We start from the raw sequence: 19,451 nt of genomic DNA on the forward strand, positions 1-19,451 counted from the left end.
CTATCTGATGTGTCTTAGGAAACGTGTCGTAAATAATGTTCCATATCAGGAATTAACACAAAGTCGAAAAGGACACAAGCACAGTTGTTGTTTTTGTGTCAGGGAGCCTTACAGCAAACATTAAATTCTGACTCCACAAACGAGCAGGGACAGAACAATCGTTCCTCAGCTTTATAGCCTGGGATGCTTGTGGGATCTACTGTGCAAGTTAAGGCGCGTATCCAGCAAATGTGGAGTCATACATGCTCAGTGTGAGCTGCAGGTGATGACTTGGCCACAAGGTGTGTAATCGCAATCAGAATGCCAAGAGGCCTGACATGCTGAATGTTTATTTCCTGCGCAGTTAGTGGCTGAGCTAGATTAATACAAGTAAACGTTTCTCACATAATAAGGTTAAAAATCTGCTGAGGTCAACAGCCTACAGTTACAACTTCCTTAGTGAATTTCAGTCTGTGCTTCTTTGAAAGGCAGATTCTATTTATATGCAACATAACTCCAGTTAAAAATTAAATACAAAAATGCTAAGCACAAAAAGAGATGTCAAGCAGCAGTAAATGTGGATGATCTGATTTTCCTGACAACTTTTGCATCCTAGTATTGACAAAGACCCCAGTATTTCTAAATGTAAGTAGTTCTGTGCGTCACTTTTTATCAATGTTGTTCTTTCCGTGGAGACTTTAGTCATGGAAGCCACTTTCCTGCCTCTTCTATTTTCATTTTCCATGACTGGAGAAATGCATTGATGCTGTTCAGTAGAAAAGCTGTAGTCATTCATCCAGGATACCCTTGAGGATATCCATCACCGTATTTTGGTTTGTGTTTTAGATGCCTCTGTTTAAAGCTCCAGGCCATCTGAAGATATTTCTGGAATTTTGGGGGACTTATTGTGGTCATTATGTGGCTTCGCTCAACTCAGCTGAGATCTGAGCTCCACCAGTAACATTTAACATTGTCACACAGAAAAGTGAAGTTCAGCTTCAGTTCACCTTATGCAACATACTGGGATTTCCCTTGTTTGTTGGTGTTTTTTTTTTTCCTGGTAACAAATGCAGTGTGTAATACCAGTTACATATTTTAGTCCTTTTGCATCCAAGTGCATCAAACTCCCTGTAGCAGCACTTAGGTGTATGCTCGCATCCTAATTAGAACTTGAGCGATGTGATTACTGGATTTTCTGCAGCTGCAGAGTACTTTTGAACTTGAGGCCAAGTAGCATTTACATTTTCTCTGTTTGAGCTTACGGTGTGATGTTTTTCCATCTCGGCATCCTTAATTTGTTCACATAGTGAGTGTGGTGGTATTTTCTGGTTAAACTCTCAGAACAACTTTTATTAGATAAAATATCACAGGCACAATTATTTCAGTATATCTGGCAGTGGTTCAAAGTAATACGGATGACATTTAAAAAAGCATAATAGCCAGTGATTTCAGCTGACATCTAGTCTCTTGCAAATAATATACATTTTTGATGTGATCTGTGTGGATTTAGTTATTTAAGAAGATTACTGTACTTCTCAAGTGCCCACTGGAACAAGCTGTAGCTCTGCTAAGTTTCTGAGATCATTTAATAATTCATTGTTTCAATTTTCTGTATTTCAGCCTCTGATGTGTGATAATGCTTGGAGTTACTTCACTTTTCCTTTCAAAAGCAATTTAGAAACCTCCCTTCCTTTTCTTACAGCTGGCGCTGTACGTGCTGTCATTCCTGGAACCCAGGGACCTTCTGCAGGCAGCTCAGACGTGCCGTTATTGGAGGATTCTGGCTGAAGATAATCTTCTCTGGAGAGAGAAATGCAAAGAGGAAGGTAAGGCTGAGCAAAAAGATGAATGTAATGGTCAAAGTGTTGCTGTCAAAAAGTGCAGCTCGTTTATATAATGAGCTTAAAGTTTTATGAAGGGAATTTGAGTGACTTTAAATTTACTGCTAGAGATGCTTTGAGCTACGTGGTGCATATCTTTGTTAAAAGTAGGAAGCAGAAGTAATCTGTGGAGTACTGGAAATGAAACTAGACTACTTAAGCTTGAACATAATGTGCATAAGGTATAACACATAGATGGGTTTTAAAATACGCTGATTTTTCCTGGTTAAGGATAGTTTTTATTCAAAATACAACCAAAGCAAATAAGAGCTGAGATGAGCATTGGCCTTGCAGGAGGAAAAGCTGCAGTGGTTGTGTACAAGACTGTGATTTCATGTTAGTTGTGGGAAAGCTAACAGAAATTTCATAGTGTAGGAGAAGGTGGGAATGGATTGCTCAGAGAAGGGGATGCATTCCTTAAGTCCTGTTGATTCGCTGCCTCCTGCCCAGTCAGGAAGATAGAGTGGTTCAGCAGTACTACGAATGGGCAATAAAAGACTCCCAGGGAAATAAGCACCTGCATGAAAATAAGAAAAATGTACACTTGTTAAGCAGAAATACATGGCTAAGCAGTCTGGGAGACCAAGCACGTGCATGCAGCTCTGAGAGCAGTGCCCTTACTGGACACAGGCAAACGCTGGTACTGTCCAGTCTGCCTCAGCACCGAGACAAGAATGTGGGGAGAGGTCTGCGCAGAGGCTTTAAAAATGATGACAGTATGAATGTAGTTGGCTATTTTTAAAGGCCCTTAAATAATGAGTTGTTCTTCTGCAATGGAATTCAGCTGTCTAACCTCATAAATCTTATCTAAAGATTCTCAGAAATTTCAGTGAAAAATGCATTGAGAGGATAGAATGAGGAAAAAGGAAAACAGTGAGGGGTGTTAAGTCTACGTTTGTGAGCTGAGAAGTAAAAAATAATCTGTCCAGGCATAAGAGCACTGTTTAAAGGGGATTGTAGACTATTCAGACCTGGTGAGATGCACAGTAACATGAAAGCTCGCTTAATTCAAAATTTTCAGATGGAAACACAGGAAAGGGGGCTAAAAGCAGAACAGTGAAATCCATGTACTGGCAACAGTCATGGGTCAGGCTAGTAGAGAGATGCAGTGGAGAAAGAGAATTATGTAGAAAAGATGGATAGGTGGGAAAGAGAATTGGCCAGAAAAAGACACAAAATGCAATAAGAAATATGAAATGAAGCACTACCTCTTAAATGTCAATTCAGACAGGGTGCAAGTCTACCTAAACCGAAGCCAGGCGAGGACAGCTTTTTGAAAATAACAAATGAAGAGGTCAAGAGTCACGGGGTACTTAAAGGTAATGAAGATGCACAACCAGAGAGGAGGATTTTTTGAAGGGCTTCAGAATGGGAGTATGAATGGTTGTAGATGATAGTCAGGTGAAAAGGCAATATTCTGCTACATTTCCTCAGAATAAGGGATCCGAGACCAAGCAAGTAGATTGCTGGCAGGGAGTGATGAAAATGAGCATTTTCAACCACATGATTACAGTAATGATTATGCTTGGAAGGCAAGAAAGATGGTAGTACAGAGAGCTGAGGAGCAGGGTGGGGTCACTGACACGAAAAGCAAATACTGGCATGGAGAAGATGAGCAGAATTCTCTGTCAGGAGGTTGTTACGTTGATGCTGCATTTAATTTCAGAGATCACTGTAAGGTTGAGGACAGAGAAAAGCTGTTTTATTGGGGGTGGACTCATCACTCCCTCCTGCCACCGCCCCCTTTTTTTTTTTTTTTCTTTTTTTTCTTTCCTTTAAATCCATTTTAGGGATTGACGAACCATTACATATCAAAAGGAGGAAAGTAATTAAACCAGGCTTTATACACAGTCCGTGGAAGAGCGCGTACATTCGACAACACAGAATTGATACCAACTGGCGGCGAGGAGAACTTAAATCGCCTAAGGTGAGTTGCTGGGCTGTGCGCACGGTGCCATGAACTAAGCAGGATCCACTCGGGTTATTTTTTTCCTTCAGACAAGTTGAACTAGCCATGCACAAAAAGCAGCGCATCGTTACAGAAAGGCAGTCATTTGCATGTTAGCTTACCATGTTTTTACATTAATTTCTGAGCGCTATGTTAGCAAATCAAAATGTAAGGGTTTATGCAGCAAAACTCTTTTGCTGCTGTTTTAAAAAATTCTGTAGAATGTGGTGAATGGCTGTGCATGTGCCAGTCTTAGCGAGGGAGATAATCCCACAGACTTGATTGGAAATACTTATATTTAAAATCAAACACACGCAGTTGTGGGCCACTTACCAACACAAAAATATCCCACAACTATTCTGTGATCATTTCATGCTTTATTTATAGCTATTCTTATAAATTGAGCAACAGGAGACGGTAATTTTATTCCATGTTAAGATTTTTTTTGAACATTGAAATATTTAATGATATTGATTTCATATTCTCATTATGGCTTTTCCGATAGAAAGATACGAAGCAATAGCTACAGCCCATTTTAAAATAAACAGCTGTCTAATCAAACCTAGTATTGAGCTAGCAGTCAGAACCATGAAAAAAAAAACATATTCATATCCTTTAGCCAATTTCCTTGTCTTGATTTCTGTACAACAAAACAGTAAGAACAAAAAGATTCTTGTGACAAACCTATGGATAGGTCCTGCTGCTTATTTGGCCATGACTCATGTATGTCTGCAGCATGGCTCTGCTTCTTGCCTCGATATGCCACATCAACTTATCTTGGAATTATTATTAAAATTACAGCCTCGGGCATTAGCCAAATGCCCATTTCATTTCAGTGAACATCTTGCGAAATGCTCAAATATCCTAAATAAGGCCATTCCTTGTTCCTTCTCATTCTCCGTATTCTGATAACTGTGCCACATTTTAGTAAAATATACTGAATTGCAGTTTTTCTCAAGTCACAGATTGAAGATTCTGCTTCTGCAGGGTACTATTCCAGTCCACATTTCTAGCCTTTAAATGATTGCTTTTTTTTTTGTACTTAGTTTAGTTTATGGTTTATAGTTTTTTACTTCAGTGCAGCTTCACATTTAATAATGACAGTGTTTGGTTAGAAAGGAAAAAAATAGGCATGTTTGATCTTGACCATAGAAATACAATTATGCAGGAAATAATATAATGCTATCATTTTTGTTCAAGATTGGTAAAGCTCAAAACTTATCTTAAAGGAGGAAGTCCAAGGGGGGAAAAGAAAAGAATTAAAAAATAAAGAGAGGGAATAACTGCAGAAGAATTGAGCAATGTCCAGCAACTAATTTTTCCAACTTTCATTACTCGTTTATCCTGGTACTTGTAGGAGGTTTAAAATCCCACAGTACACTTGACAAGCAGTGCAGCATTATTCCACGGAATAAGGAAAATACCTTCTTTGGTCCCAGCTGGCAGTAAATGAGACTTGACACACAGGATTAAGAGGCCGAATTATTTTCGGAGCAACTCTAGCATTTTTTAATTTGTGAATCAGAATGGCACTGTGCTTCTCCTGCTCATTTCTGATCTCCTGAGTTTGGCTGTGAGCTCACGTTTCTGTGTTCGTCGCTGGCAGGTGCTCAAAGGCCATGACGATCACGTGATCACATGCCTGCAGTTCTGCGGGAACCGGATAGTGAGCGGCTCTGATGACAATACACTGAAGGTGTGGTCAGCAGTTACCGGCAAGGTAAGCGGAGGGCGTGCGTGGATTTCTTAGGACAAGGGCTGCCAGTTAGTGCTGGGAGACGGGTTGAAAACACCACGGTTTTGCCCGGCCACACCCACAGTGGTGTCTGGGGCTGCCTGATGAAAGAGTCGGGAAGGCGAATGGTAGACATTTGGGTCATCTTCTCCTGCACAGAGACTGGTTCAAAAAAGTCACCTTGATGTGAAATTACAATGCTGCTCATGCTACTGTTGGCATATATCCTTGTTCTCTTGGCAATTCTTCTATTCTCGTGGAGTCATTTGTGACATGGATTCTAAAGAATTTGGACAGATATGTTGCTTTATCTTCCTTAAAGCTTAATTTAGTCTCGTTTTTTCCTCTAGATCTGACTTGTCTTCTATCGTTCTTTCTGTTGCTTTTAAGTTATTGAAATGGTGTGTTGATTTTACTGGCTCTGTTTTCCAATGCAGTTTGTTTTTTATTCTAAGCTGCTACACTGCTGAGCCACAGGAAAAAAAAAAAAGTGTAACTTGCTTTAGGTTTAAATATTTCCTATTAAATTAGATCCAGCTCAGGCAGGAATTTAATAAGCTTCAATAATTTAATTTTGGCTTAGAGAAGCAAAACAATATGTGCAATCAAAAAGACAGTGCTGAGCATTTCACTCATGTCAGAACATCACAGCTGCTCAGCAAACAGTTCCATATAGCTATAGGAAAGGCCACAGAGCAGTAGTATTTTTTCCATCTAGACTAGTATCGTATAGACTTGGTATTATTTTAACAATATAATTATTTGAACACAGGACAGTTTTTGAGATTAACTTGATAATGTTCAAGTTGAACGTGTAAAGGATTTGCCCCTGCATGCCTAATAATGCCTTGACAAGGTCATAAATACTACAGTGGAAAAGAATAAAATCCAAAGCAATAGGCAGCCTCTCCCTACCTCTCCTAGCTTTCCTGCAACAAACTGTCTAATGAAGGAACCCATGGTAAATTTTTCATATTATACCTGAAGAGGCAGGCTAAACTGAGATGAAAAATACTTCCTTTCTGTATACAGGCCTCTCAGAAGCAAAATGTTCTTTTAAATGTATGAAATTGATTGTGATAGCACAACTTACCAATTGATGTTCAGTAATTTGTGTGAAAATAATTTCAGATTCCAATGCGACTATTTACCCTAAACCTTAGAGGTAAATACTGTATGTGAAAGAGGGCTGTATTGGCCCTTATGCTTACTGGTAGTGAAGAATTAATAAAATGAAAAGAACCCTAGGGGTTGATCTGTGCAAATGAACATGGCTAAACAATCCCCTTGACAGATGTAAAGCCCAGAATAAGGATTCTGTGTTCTTACTGCTTTACAAGGATGATTTCTTGAAATATGAACAAATCAGTGGAAACTTACTTGAAAAAGTTGGAGAGCTGTAAAAGTGAAAAGCAGTTATGAAATTAAAAAGATGGAACTGCTAGGCATGAATTAGGAAGCAGAAATTGCAGAAAACTGGTAGAAGAACTGGAAAGGTAAGTACAGCAGAAATGTAAGGATGTTTGTTAGAAAGGATATTACAGTAGAAATTAGTGTACTGTTGATTGCTGATGCAGAATAAGTACTTATGTTTGAAGAAAATTCATATGATGGAAATCCAGCATGCAGCAATGATAGAATATTTCAGCAGAAATTTGAAAGGGCATTAAAAACAACCACCAAAGCTGGGGAATATTTTATTACAGCTGGTTCAGACTCTGTGATTGGTTTCTAAAGTTACCTGTGGGGTAAAATAGGTGTGTTTTTTTCCCAACAGAAGGAAGCTAAAATGTATCAATATTTAAACTGAGTAAACTGGAAGACTGGGTTTTTCGGATACCTTATCTCAGATAAAAAAAAAATTAGACTACGTAAAAAGGAGTCATTAATGGAGAAGGGCCACGGATGTTAATTCCAGTTAGCATTAGATTACAGAAAAAGAGATCAGCCGACTGTCTTGACCTCTCTGCTGATGCAGGTAGAGGTTGGCCTGATAAAAATAATAGTGCTGAAGTAGATGGCTGTCTGCACTGCAAGACAGTATCCCATGACACAACTAAAGAAAACAGAGCAGTGCAAAAATCAACATGGCACATATTTAAATGGGTTAGAAAATGGGTAATTAGCAAGATCAGGTTATTAATGTAAATGCAGAATCTGTATGGAGTATCTTTCTAGAGGGGTCTTGCAAGGATCTGTTCTTGTCTGTACTAATTAGCACTTACTGCTGCTTGATGAAAATGCATATACAGTCGTGACTTGTAAGGAATACAGACAGAGATGGAGACAAAACAATGTTCCAGAGTGGGTGAGATTTTATAGAAGAAAGCGTGAGCAATCACTCTTCCTACATGGTGACAAATCACGTCACACAGCTAGTACCAAAGAAGGCCAGCCATGTGTGTGTAACGTGGGATTCTCTCCTGGGCAACAGTGATGTCTGTAGATGGTTGGAAACATGATTTCGCAGTGTTGATGCTGTAGCTGTAGCTTACAGAATGTGCTGTTTCTTGGATAAATAAGCAGAAACATTAAGTAAGAGAATAGTTTATAGATTGGTGGTAAAACTACTAAGTGAATGCTCTCTCCAGTTCTAACGTTTATGCTTCAGAAACATATTGGAAACCTGCAGTGACTCAGAAAAACTGCCAAGATGAAGACTCAAGGCTACAAAATGCATCTTCTAGAACAAAGATAGTCTAGCAAAAGCAAGATTATAGGGAAAGTTCCTTACAGTCCAAGTACCTGCAGTGGAGAGAGGAACTTCATGGTCATTTTCTAGCAGATGTAAATTTTCAGTACAAGAGCAGAGCAATCCCCAGGAGCCTTCTGGCTCTTGCTATGACACGCTACTGTTACCTCCTTGATTACTATTTCTAAAACTTGTGTTACAGTCTGTCAAAACAGTAACTGAGCCATACATTTCTTTTCAGTGCTTGAGAACATTAGTTGGACATACAGGTGGAGTCTGGTCATCACAGATGAGGGACAACATCATCATCAGTGGATCTACAGACCGGACTTTGAAAGTCTGGAATGCTGAGACTGGCGAATGCATACATACTTTGTATGGACACACCTCCACGGTGCGCTGCATGCATCTGCACGAGAAGAGGTAAGCCTCTGTCCAAAGCTACAGCCACGGTCTGGCTTCTGATCTGCACTCTGTTCACACAAACACTTGTTAAATTCGGGTGTCTGATCAGACGCTGAGTGAAATACGGAACAGGCGGAGCATCCAAACTAAAGTACATCAGTTGACTAAGGGAGGAGATTATTAATAGAAGCAAAAGCACGCAAGTATTAACTAAAGAACAGAAACTAAGAGAGTCAGGAACTTTATAAAGCAGTCTTTTACCTTATCCCAAAAATCATTCTTCGTTACAGCCTGATCCAGTCTACCACACTGAATAATTTATTCTTGGCTTTTTGTAAATGTTACAGATTTTCTCATTTTGCAGAGTGACTTATGCATTGTTGGTGTGGTACTTTATTAAAATTTTAACTTACTGTATCATGATTTCTGCAGTAGAAATTCTTGATTCAAGGAACATTGGCAGAGCTACTTTACGTGGCTGTGGTATGGTGCTGTTGTCCAAGTGCCCGTTGGTTACATTTCTTTTTTGAAGAATGTGGAGGTTTTTCTTTATCTGTGCCACTAATATTAATTCCTTCTCACTTCTGTGCTTGCCTAAAAAGGCTTTAAAAAGTATAAACTGAGAAAAAAAACAAGCAGAATAATCGTTCCTTTGCTAAAAGTATAACTTCTAAAGATCTTCTTTAATTGTTATAATTAGTTAATTCAGTCATTTAAGCAGGATGCTTAAAGTGCTAATTTGAACTCGGCATATTCATAAGCTTTATGGGTGGATACAGTAGTCCACGTAGTTTCTCATGGCATCATTTTGCTGTTCGGGACTCAAGTGCTTTTTAAATAGAGATTGCTAATTATATCAAATAGATCCTGGAGAGACGAGAAGGGCGAGGAAGAAACACACTTGAGTCATTTGCATCCCTAATAAAATGTCATACCAAACCAGATCTTCGGTGCCTAGTGGACAAATGCTGTCTAGTCATCCCAGATGAAAACTTAGAACTGATTTATATTGTTTTAATGCTTTTATTTCCAACACTAAATATAGGAGGGGTTTTCTTGTTCCTCCAGAGTGGTCAGTGGTTCTCGAGATGCTACACTGAGAGTTTGGGACATAGAGACGGGCCAGTGTTTACATGTTCTGATGGGCCACGTAGCTGCAGTTCGATGCGTTCAGTATGATGGCAGAAGGGTTGTAAGTGGTGCATATGACTTTATGGTCAAAGTGTGGGATCCAGAGACCGAGACCTGTCTGCACACGCTGCAAGGGCATACCAACAGAGTCTATTCATTACAGGTAAGCGATTTTCATCTGCTGCTTATATGAACACAGTGCATTTCACCTCTTTTATTAATTTGTGAAAACCTGCTGCAGAGTTACATAGGCCAAAGAATACTGGGGCATCTGTGATATTCCCCTTCTACATTTTTTTATCTTTGTTTTATGTTGGCTTAATTTAGAGGCTGTATTTTGTTGTTGTTTTTTTAGAAGAGTACTGTTAAAGCCCATAGTGCAATAAAGCCCAAATCTCTGTCCTGACAAATTATGTACTTTTGCTAGGTGTTTTTTAAATGTTGTATGCATTTTGGAAGTATGCTTTTGGCTTCTCCAAAAGAAGTTCTAATGTTACTATTTAAATACGTTAGATAATACAGTATTTGAAAATGTGCCAGAAAACCCATTGGATTAATGTTCTGAATTAAGCAAATCCGTTTATCTTGATTTTGTAGTCACATCCTCTAGTTCCAAACTGTAATTCACAGTAAGGATGAACCTAAAATGTAATGCCCTGACTTAAGTGTCTGTTTTACTACTTCTGAGCAAAGGCTGTATCTACATTTCTGTAGATACAAAAAAAAAAAACCTGTATCTACAGTTCTGAGGCTTTGGCAGCAGAGACACGTTATTGTAGATGCAGATTCTTGGTACCAGTGTATGGCATGGCCAGTTACCTCTCGCCTGACTTCACCAGAATTATGCTGGCAAAGTCATACACAGACCTCATGTAGACTCTTCTTACCTTAACTATTCCAAAAGATCATCTTGTTCATTCGTGAAGTGAAAGCATCAATTCCAGGCACTGAAAGGAGAAAGAAATTAATTTCATGCTTGTGCCTGTTCTCATTGCAATCTAGCAGAACTGAAAAAAGAAATTAACAACAAATACAGTTCACAACTGGGAAACTGCATTCGGCATGTAACCAGTGTGGTTTGTGGCACAGAAAATGAAGCTCTGTGCTGCAGACATTTTTCTTAAATGCTTTCATCAAAAACTGTTTTCCACCATAATAGATCAATTTTACTAGATATTTGTCTTTTTTGATCAATTTTACTAGATATTTTTCAAATCACCATCCCTTCTCTTATATTCATGCACTGCTGAGTATTTGAGACAAGCAGCAAACAGGTTAAAAATACTGCACTAGCTACTTCGTATTCTGGTTTTGTCTCTTCTGGTGCAGTTTGGGAATGGTGCTGTTGTTCTACCTTATCTTCACCGATGGCTCTTGTTCCAGTTGGTGAAGTTATATGTCTTACTCTACTAAAGGAGTAATTAAGGGTCAAATAATTGGGTTATGTTGCATGCACTGGTAGTATTTATAGCTTGTAAGTGGAAGTTGGAGGGGGCAGAAGGCTACAGGTACTTAGAGTTTTAGGACATTCCAATTTGTTGAAATTGAAAGGTGAGCTCCTGCTGAAACAGCCCATAAATAGAATAATGAGGCTGAACAGCATGCCTGTCTTCCCCACCCCTGCCCCATAGTGGATTCTCTGGTATTTTAGTATTTCCCCATTTGTGACTCCCCCCCTCCTCCCCTATACAATTGTTAGGTCTTTATGCAACAATTTAAAAGTACTAATCAGGTTGCCTCACAAAACACAGTACAACCTCTGATATGAATCACTGTCTGTTTAACTGCAGCAATATCGAAGTAGTTTGTCTTGATGCTCAGCCTTAAAGCTCTCTTTCTGAATACTCTATGCATGCAGAATACAGTTAAATGAGAGGAGAGGGAGAAAAGTGTCTATTTTTTTTGCATCAGTCTTTGTTTAAGTCCATTCTGTAGTGTTCCACCCAACAAGTATGCTGGCTGCTCAATATTCCTGATCCCTTTATCCAAACTCGAATTAGTTCACGTGCTTTCTTGAAAGTACAGCGCAGAAAACAGGGTGCAGAATTCTAGTCAGTCTCAGCAATGCTTGCTGTACTGGAAGAGTTATTTTATGTGTATTGTTCAGCATATTTTGGATACCAGCATGTGTGTTTTTTAGTAAATTTTCACTGGACATGCAATGTATTGCAGCCAGCAGTCTGCACGCGCCAATCGTTCCCTAAATCTTCTGAACCAAAGCGCCACTCGACCATGACTACAGGTAGAGATGTAAGCTGCTCTGAGATGCAAGGGGTTTTACAAAGAGAAGCAGTCAGATAGCTGGGTTCTCTCTTCTCTGTTATAAGATACCAGTAAGCCCGCATGGACAAACAGTGTTAGTTTGCTCTGGCTATCCCAGGCTGCAGTTTTACCCTCATGTATTCTTGGCCGAGCTCAGATTCTCATAATTCTCTCCTGACTTTTACATGCATCCCTTTGGGTCAGGTTCTATCATTTTGAATGTCACACAAATCCTAATGAAAATACTAGCCAGACCCCCAGAGCTCTTACTGATATGTCTAACTATTCTGTGAACTGATAGTTATCCTTGCACCAAGTATTATTTGTTAGTTCCTTCTGTAAATCGAAGTTACGCTGACTGATCCATAATTCTCCAATCTCCCACCCTTGAACAAAAAGAGAAATTGTACCTGCCACCTGAAGTCTTGTCTGTCTTCCATGACTTCTCAAAATAGCATCAGCCATCTCTACGATGGTCTTAAAACAACTTTGCTGTATGTGTGTTTTTTCTCCAGTCTCGTGGAAGCTCGTAGTCAGTTGTCACTGGTGTTAGCCTACACTCATGGCTGAGGACTGAAGCAAAAAAAAAGTTAAATATCTTTAAATAGCCTCATCTGGTGTTTCTTTTTCTTCTCAATCAGCTTAAATGAGTTTTTTAAAATTTTTTTGCCTTTTTTTTTATTAAACAGAATAGCATTTTACCATCTTTAACAGCTTTTGCTAGTTTTATCTTGTTTTGTGCTCTGCCCTTCTGATTTTGTCCCGGTGTACTCCTTTGTGTGCATCTATTGATCTCATTTCTGCTTTTGTACAATTGCCTGTACTTCAACCAAGTGGGTCTTGGTAATTTACTGCACTTCCTTACTTTCCTTCACACAAGGACAGTTTGTGTCTTTAAGAAGGTGCCAACTCTCCTGAACTTTTCTTTCCCTCAGAGATACATAAAAACCTCATGGGAAGGAAGACTCAATTTATTAAACTATTCCTCCTTGAAGCCCACTGTTTTTATTCTACTGCTCTTTTTCTCTTCCTTTTGTGAGAACCCTGACTCACGTCATCGTCACTCTCACTCAGGTTACTTTTCACGTCTATATTCTCTACGTGTTCCATCTCTCTGTCAAAAGTATCTAATTTCTTAACTCATTTCTTTATGTGTTTATCTTCTACATATTTTTACTTTATATATCAGTACATGCCCAGAAAATTCAGAATTTGAACATTTGTTAGCACATGTACTTTTCCCAGCAGTGAGTAGGAAGTTCCTTACTGTACACGACTATGATTACAAAAGGTGAGACCCAGCATTTTTCAATTCCTTTTCTTCTGTTTTCCTGTATTGTTTTTATGTAGCTGTTATTTCCTTTCTCCAGCTTAAAGTCCCGCTGGCTTGTGGAAAGCACATTTGGCTGTTAACTTATTTATTAGGACAACAACAGCCTCTTACTGCTGTATGCTGCAGCAGTCAGGATTCTATTCTTTTTAAGAGTTGTATTTTATTTGCAAGACTAATGGTTTGATATCTTTCTCCTCCAGCTGAGTACCCCAATTGGCTGTGTTCATGACAGGAAATGACACTGCCACAAATCACCAGCTCCAGTATCAAGCGCAGCCACATCTAAGTAGACTGCAATGCAATTTCCAAATATATCACATATATCTAATGTTGCATCTGGTGAATTAAATGCTTAACAGCCCCTACCTCCATAGAGAGCATTGTAAAATTCCATTATAATTGTTTATAATAGATTTACCTTTCTTGCAGTTTGATGGTATCCATGTGGTGAGCGGATCTCTTGACACCTCCATCCGAGTTTGGGATGTGGAGACAGGAAACTGCATTCACACACTCACAGGCCACCAGTCTTTGACGAGTGGAATGGAACTTAAGGACAATATACTCGTGTCTGGAAATGCTGATTCTACAGTCAAAATCTGGGACATTAAAACAGGACAATGTTTACAGACATTGCAAGGTGAGCTTAAACTAACATAATATAAATCAAGCTGCCTGCAGTAATCTGTGCTGCGGACCCTATATAAAACCTTCTAACCATTTCACACAAAGAAACAAACACGGACCATTTACAACTTAAATATCATTTTTCTGATAACAGCTGTATGATCTTCCTCTGAATTAGAGGAATTTCATCTAATCTATTCAAATCACTTGCCTATTATGAAAGGCAGATGGCCTGAACTGAGAGAAATTTGCAGTGAGTGTATTAGCTTAATAAGCCACAGAAATATGTAGGAAATGACATCTCAAAACAGTCAGTCGACGTATTATTTAGGGGTCACTTGGATGTTTCAGAGCCTACTGATTAATTGAATTGGGAGGCAAAGCAAACTGTCTATTGCAATAAATCAAAAGAAAGGAGTGGAAGACGTTTTCACTTTTTCAGTAAGAAAAAAGATTTTGGTTTCCATTTTTACAGTTGCCACTGACGCATCACACACACCAGCATATTATTTTGTTCCCTCTCCAGAAAAAGTCATATATCATATCCAGCAATGCTGGCTGCAGCAGAAAATTAAACTTCGCTGGAAAAGCAGGCTGCTGTTTTAACAGTTTATACGTCTCTATATGTCCCTCAGTACTTACCAGTAGAGTTATCCCATAATAACACTTCAAAGGGACTTGGAGAAAAAACATGCATCGTGCTCACCTCATTCTGCACAGCTAAGTTCATGTTCGTGAATTTCCAAGCTTGCACTTTGCCTGCTGTGCGTATGGAACAAAACAAGATCACTGTAACAAAGAAGTATTGGGGAAATTTCGCTTTTTGAAAACAGAAGGCAAGGTTCTGTACCTTTTAAAGCACAAAAACAGGGATAACACATCTAAGAGAAACAGCTGCACTCAAGTGGATGGGTATTTACGTTACGTGCAGCGCTGTCTGTCACTGCTTTCCCATTAGAAACAAAAATGTTCTGGTTTGCTCTTCTAGGTCCCAACAAACATCAGAGCGCTGTGACCTGTTTACAATTCAACAAGAACTTTGTAATTACCAGCTCAGATGATGGGACTGTAAAACTTTGGGACTTGAAAACGGGTGAATTTATCCGAAATCTAGTTACATTGGAGAGCGGGGGAAGCGGAGGCGTCGTGTGGCGGATCAGAGCTTCCAACACAAAGCTGGTGTGCGCCGTTGGGAGCCGGAACGGGACTGAGGAAACAAAGCTGCTGGTGTTGGACTTTGACGTGGATATGAAGTGAAGGGCAGAAAGATGAATTTATCCAAACCTGTAGACGATGTTCTCCTTTCCCTCCCCTTGGAAAAAAAAAAAAAAAGGAAAAAAAAAAAAAAAAAAAGAAAAGAAAAAAAAGAAAAAAAAAAGAAAAAGGAAAAAAAATCCCTTGTCCTTGGTGGTGCAGGATGTTGGCTTGGGGCAACAGATCCTAAAGACCTACAGACTACGAAGGAGAAGACAACGATAACAAACTCTAACTGACAAGAGAGGCATTTGCTGTCTCGTCACATAAAATGGCAACACCTTCGACCGGGGCAGCTTTGCAAGAACACAACTTCTGAAATGAAACCAGGTGCAATTATTTCTTTACTTTCCTCCAGCTGCTTCTACGAGCAATTTGGAGGTTAAAAAAAAAAAAAAGTTACAGTTCTTGTTACCAGGTTATTTTAGTACAGAGATCCTTAAGGAAGCTGCACAAGCACGCCTGCTGGTACCCCTGGCCGTCAGCAAGGCGCTCTCCCGGCCCCGCTCTGAGCAGGGTCCCTCCCAGCCTCCGTGAGCGGCCGCCAGCTGACTTCAAAAACCAGAGAGCTTCTGCAATGAAACCAACTGCAAAACAAAGAGAGTCCATTCCTGGTGTGGAAAAGCTAAAATAGTACTGTGAATTGTTTTGTGCAGTTTTATCAGAGCTTTTTCTTTTTTTTTCTTTTCTTCCTTTTTTTGCCAACCATTGCCAACGTCAATCACAGTATTAGCCTCTGTTTAATCTACTTACCGTTGCTTCCATCTACACTCTTCAATGCATAAGTTGCTCTGAGGTGGCAAGTTGTCCTGGGTTCTGAGAGTCCTCTGATGGATTTAATTCGCAACGCTGGTGCTAGAAGTAGGTCTTCAATTACGGGATTGTTTTCCCACCCCTGTACTGTATTCCCAGTGGCCAAACTTATTTATGCTGCTAAATGAAAGAAAGAAAAAGCAAATTATTTTTTGTTATTTTTTTTTCTGCTGTGACGTTTTAGTCCCAGACTGAATTCCAAATTTGCTCTAGTTTGGTTACAGAAAAAGACTTTTTGCCACTGAAACTTGAGCCAACTGTGCCTCTAAGAGGCTGAGAGTGGAAGAGTTTCAGACAATTAAAGAGTGAAGTTTGCCTGCAAATAAAGAATTGAGTGTGTGTGCAAAGCTTATTTTCTTTTTTTCTGGGCAAAAATTAAAACACATTCCTTAGAACAAAGCTATTGCAGCCTGTTCTGTGGGGAAATTTTTTCTTTGTGAGGGCTGTGGTGAATGGAATGAACATTAAAAAAATTTTAAAAAGTTGACAAAATTTTTAAAAAAGATTATAAAATACAAAAATGAAAGTAAACTTGCTGGTCAGTCTTAGTGTTTTACAGTATTTGAGAAAAAAAAAAAACAACTGTTACAGTTATTGCTGGGAGGAACTGACAGAGCAAAAACTTAGGTTTTTGTAAAGATGTCACATGCAAACAAAATGAGAAATGAAAGAGTCAAACAGTTTGCCTCATTCTCCAAGAGCCACAACTCAAGCTGAACTGTGAAAGTGGTTTAACACTGTATCCTAGGCGATCTTTTCTCCTCCTTTTGTTTTGTTTTGTTTTGTTTTATTTATAGTCTGATTTAAAACAATCAGATTCCAGTTGGTTAATTTTAGTTATGTAACAACCTGACAAGATGGAGGAAAACAACGTTTAAAGGGACTGTGTCTATGGTTTGATTCACTTAGAAATTTTATTTTCTTATAACTTAAGTGCAATAAAATGTGTTTTTTCATGTTAGTCTGTCTTGCTTTTTCTCTTTCTCGCAGTTACTTTAATGCCACATCGCCTGTGACCCCTAAAGCTCAGCCAAGCACCACAGCTGGCCACAGACGTCAGTGTGAGCATCCCTGCTGCTGGTACAGTGTGGGATTGGCCTCCAAGAAGCTGGCGGTAAAGCCAGGGCCTTCCCATTGCCAGGGGCTGGCCAGGACTGGACTTTGGGGGGAGGGAGGTATAAAAAGCTGCTCACGTACATAAGAGCTATCTCAATAGCATCCTGTTACTGCAGCTTAAATTGAAACCTGGTTATTATTTATGGATTTCAATCAATTGATTGCAGTCTTAACAGCAGAAAACACATCCACAAATGCAACTAAAGTCAAAGCGAGGATTGCAGTAGAGCTTGAAACAAGGACAGTGACACAAACCCCACAGCGTTCAAGATCAGCCCGGTGGCAGTACTTTCAGAAGCTGTGCTAAGTCATCAGCTCTTAGAAACCTAACAGCTGAGCGTCCCTTTCTCTTTAAAACTCCCAGACCAAAATCCCTGTTTGGGACATACAATTTTCCTTTCCCTACAGAAAACTGCCATTAAAAAAAAAAAAAAAAAGTATATGCATGGAAGAGAAAAATATACATCAAATCATGAAATGTCTATCTGCTTACTCAAATGTAGTTGCAATTCCCACATTATGCAAAACAAATAATGACGAAGGAGCGCACTTCCATCTGGCCTCTAGAGATTAAAAAGCCATACAGCATCACTGAGCAGCCACAGATTGTAAATATCTGTTCAGGGAGTTGGTGTTCAAGAAAAAAACAATTGCAGCAAGCCCTGACACAACCAAACTATGATCATCCAAGTTTTTATGTAAAAACAACAAAAGAGCTCATCCTCTCAGCCAGGAGGGCAGTGTATGGATAGCCAGAACTTCAGGGAGCGGCTCAGGCTGCTCAGGCTCAGTGCACCTTTTGGGCTGAGAGAAGTGCTTGGCCCTGTGCAGGTCCTGAGCTGGGCACTTTGCTCTGCTGAGCAAGCAGGCAGGGCTCCCCACCTGGGAATGGGGCATCAGCCTGGGCTGAACTACTCGTGGCAGTAAGTAAGGGGAAATACAAAACGTTACTGCAGGGAACCGAGCAATAGCTTTTAAGATTGTGTAATTGTCTTCTACGATTTGTAAAAATTGCAACAACATGTTTTCAAAGAGCAAAGGCAGTTGCTTACCTGCACAGGAGGACGAGAAGTTTCTGAATAACGTTACGCTGGAGGGCAGGAATACAAATCAGGGCAGAAAAATGACTGAAGAGGAAGAACAGCATCCAGACAGGCTCAAGCTGTGTGTAAGTACACTTTAAGCAGCCAATATGAGCAGGATCAAAATGAACTTAACCAGAATCCAGAGTTCTTCCAGGTAATAGAGCAGTTCCAACACTACCTTAAGTTCAAATCAATGCAGACCAGCTTGAACCTGTTGAACAAACCACATTTAGAGCTTCTGTCATCCCACATGCAGATTAAAAACCCCTGTATTGCCTTCAAAGTCAATATGTCGCATGTTAAATACAGAAATCAGCACAGTGCAGTTTAAAAGGCTTTTCCCCTTCGATAAAAAAACTGTGAAGCAAATTGCGATAGCACTGTGAAGTCTTCTGTTTTGCCACACAGTTGGCTTAGGTTCATAGGCATTCATGTTGCTTACAAGGCACACAAACAATGTCACTCAATAAGCAGAAATTTGTTAAATTATTCAAGTGACAGCATTTCCAAATGGGCCTGTAGCAAATATGTCATTTGTAAGGAAGCATTTGAGCAGTTTTTCTTTATGGTTCCCTTATTTATGGCATATTGTCTTCATTTGGTGTGATTCGATTTTTTGGGTGGGTAATTTGTTTCCAATAAAAGTATTTGTGAGTACTGGTGTAAGACTGGAACTGCTTCAGGCTCTCAGTATGCATGCACTTCTTGAATCTAGTGGCTTATTCATTGTGGATTATAGCATAATGGTATCTGCAGCTATCCTGGAGAGATAATTGTGTGAGCTTCTGGAGCCTTAGCCCTTGTTTTGATACTGATTCCTTTATTTCTTTCTGCTTTAGCTCCAGAAAGAGCTTCCTCATTTTCTACTGTGTCTGAAGCCAAGACAACAACACTAAAAGATGAGATTTTTTAAATAAATATTATTCTTTTTTGGGCCTTGATTTTAGCTAGCAGTGATTAAGTCAGAACTAGCACTTCCAACCTCCTCTAAGATGCTGTTCCCGTGGTCTCACATATGCATTTACTTGGTCAGGAGCTAAAACCTGATGTTTCACACCTGCATCTACACCAGCCTGTAGCAGAGCTCTGTGAGCCTTTGTGATTCCTTCGGGGTATGAGCAGCAGCTCCTGATTAAACACCTCTAAAATACACGCCTGTGGACATTCGGTCTTTGGGACCAACAGAGTGGT

The 19,451-nt window shown here is 39.6% G+C and overlaps 1 protein-coding gene and 1 long non-coding RNA gene across 14 annotated transcripts in view; one reads left to right on the plus strand and one right to left on the minus strand.

The window, feature by feature from the left end:
- The window catches only part of FBXW7 (F-box and WD repeat domain containing 7), a 161,983-nt gene extending 144,963 nt beyond the window's left edge, over positions 1-17,020 (plus strand). For 4 of the 5 annotated variants that reach the window (XM_052690261.1, XM_052690262.1, XM_052690263.1 and 1 more), the window contains 7 exons: positions 1,682-1,805; positions 3,650-3,786; positions 5,414-5,527; positions 8,476-8,657; positions 9,708-9,933; positions 13,795-14,005; positions 14,981-17,020. In XM_052690261.1, coding sequence (XP_052546221.1) covers positions 1,682-1,805; positions 3,650-3,786; positions 5,414-5,527; positions 8,476-8,657; positions 9,708-9,933; positions 13,795-14,005; positions 14,981-15,249 — 1,263 coding nt within the window. In that variant the 3' untranslated portion in view covers positions 15,250-17,020. The other variant, XM_052690266.1, reaches the window with a different exon arrangement.
- Positions 1,309-19,451, minus strand: part of LOC128084331 (uncharacterized) — a 207,798-nt gene continuing 189,655 nt past the window's right edge. For 2 of the 9 annotated variants that reach the window (XR_008208465.1, XR_008208469.1), the window contains exons 6-14: positions 18,228-18,471; positions 16,000-16,179; positions 15,111-15,304; positions 14,699-15,008; positions 13,784-13,964; positions 12,443-12,598; positions 10,658-10,717; positions 9,053-9,897; positions 1,309-1,779 (exon numbers count right to left, since the gene is read on the minus strand). This is a non-coding gene — a long non-coding RNA (uncharacterized LOC128084331). Of the gene's footprint in view, positions 2,377-9,052; positions 9,898-10,657; positions 10,718-12,442; positions 12,599-13,783; positions 13,965-14,634; positions 15,009-15,110; positions 15,305-15,999; positions 16,180-18,227; positions 18,472-19,451 lie in introns of all 9 variants that reach the window. The other 7 variants (XR_008208472.1, XR_008208468.1, XR_008208466.1 and 4 more) reach the window with 7 other exon arrangements.

The sequence above is a fragment of the Tympanuchus pallidicinctus genome, unplaced genomic scaffold, assembly GCF_026119805.1.
Source record: "Tympanuchus pallidicinctus isolate F22 unplaced genomic scaffold, pur_lepc_1.0 scaffold26, whole genome shotgun sequence".
Classification (NCBI taxonomy): domain Eukaryota; kingdom Metazoa; phylum Chordata; class Aves; order Galliformes; family Phasianidae; genus Tympanuchus; species Tympanuchus pallidicinctus.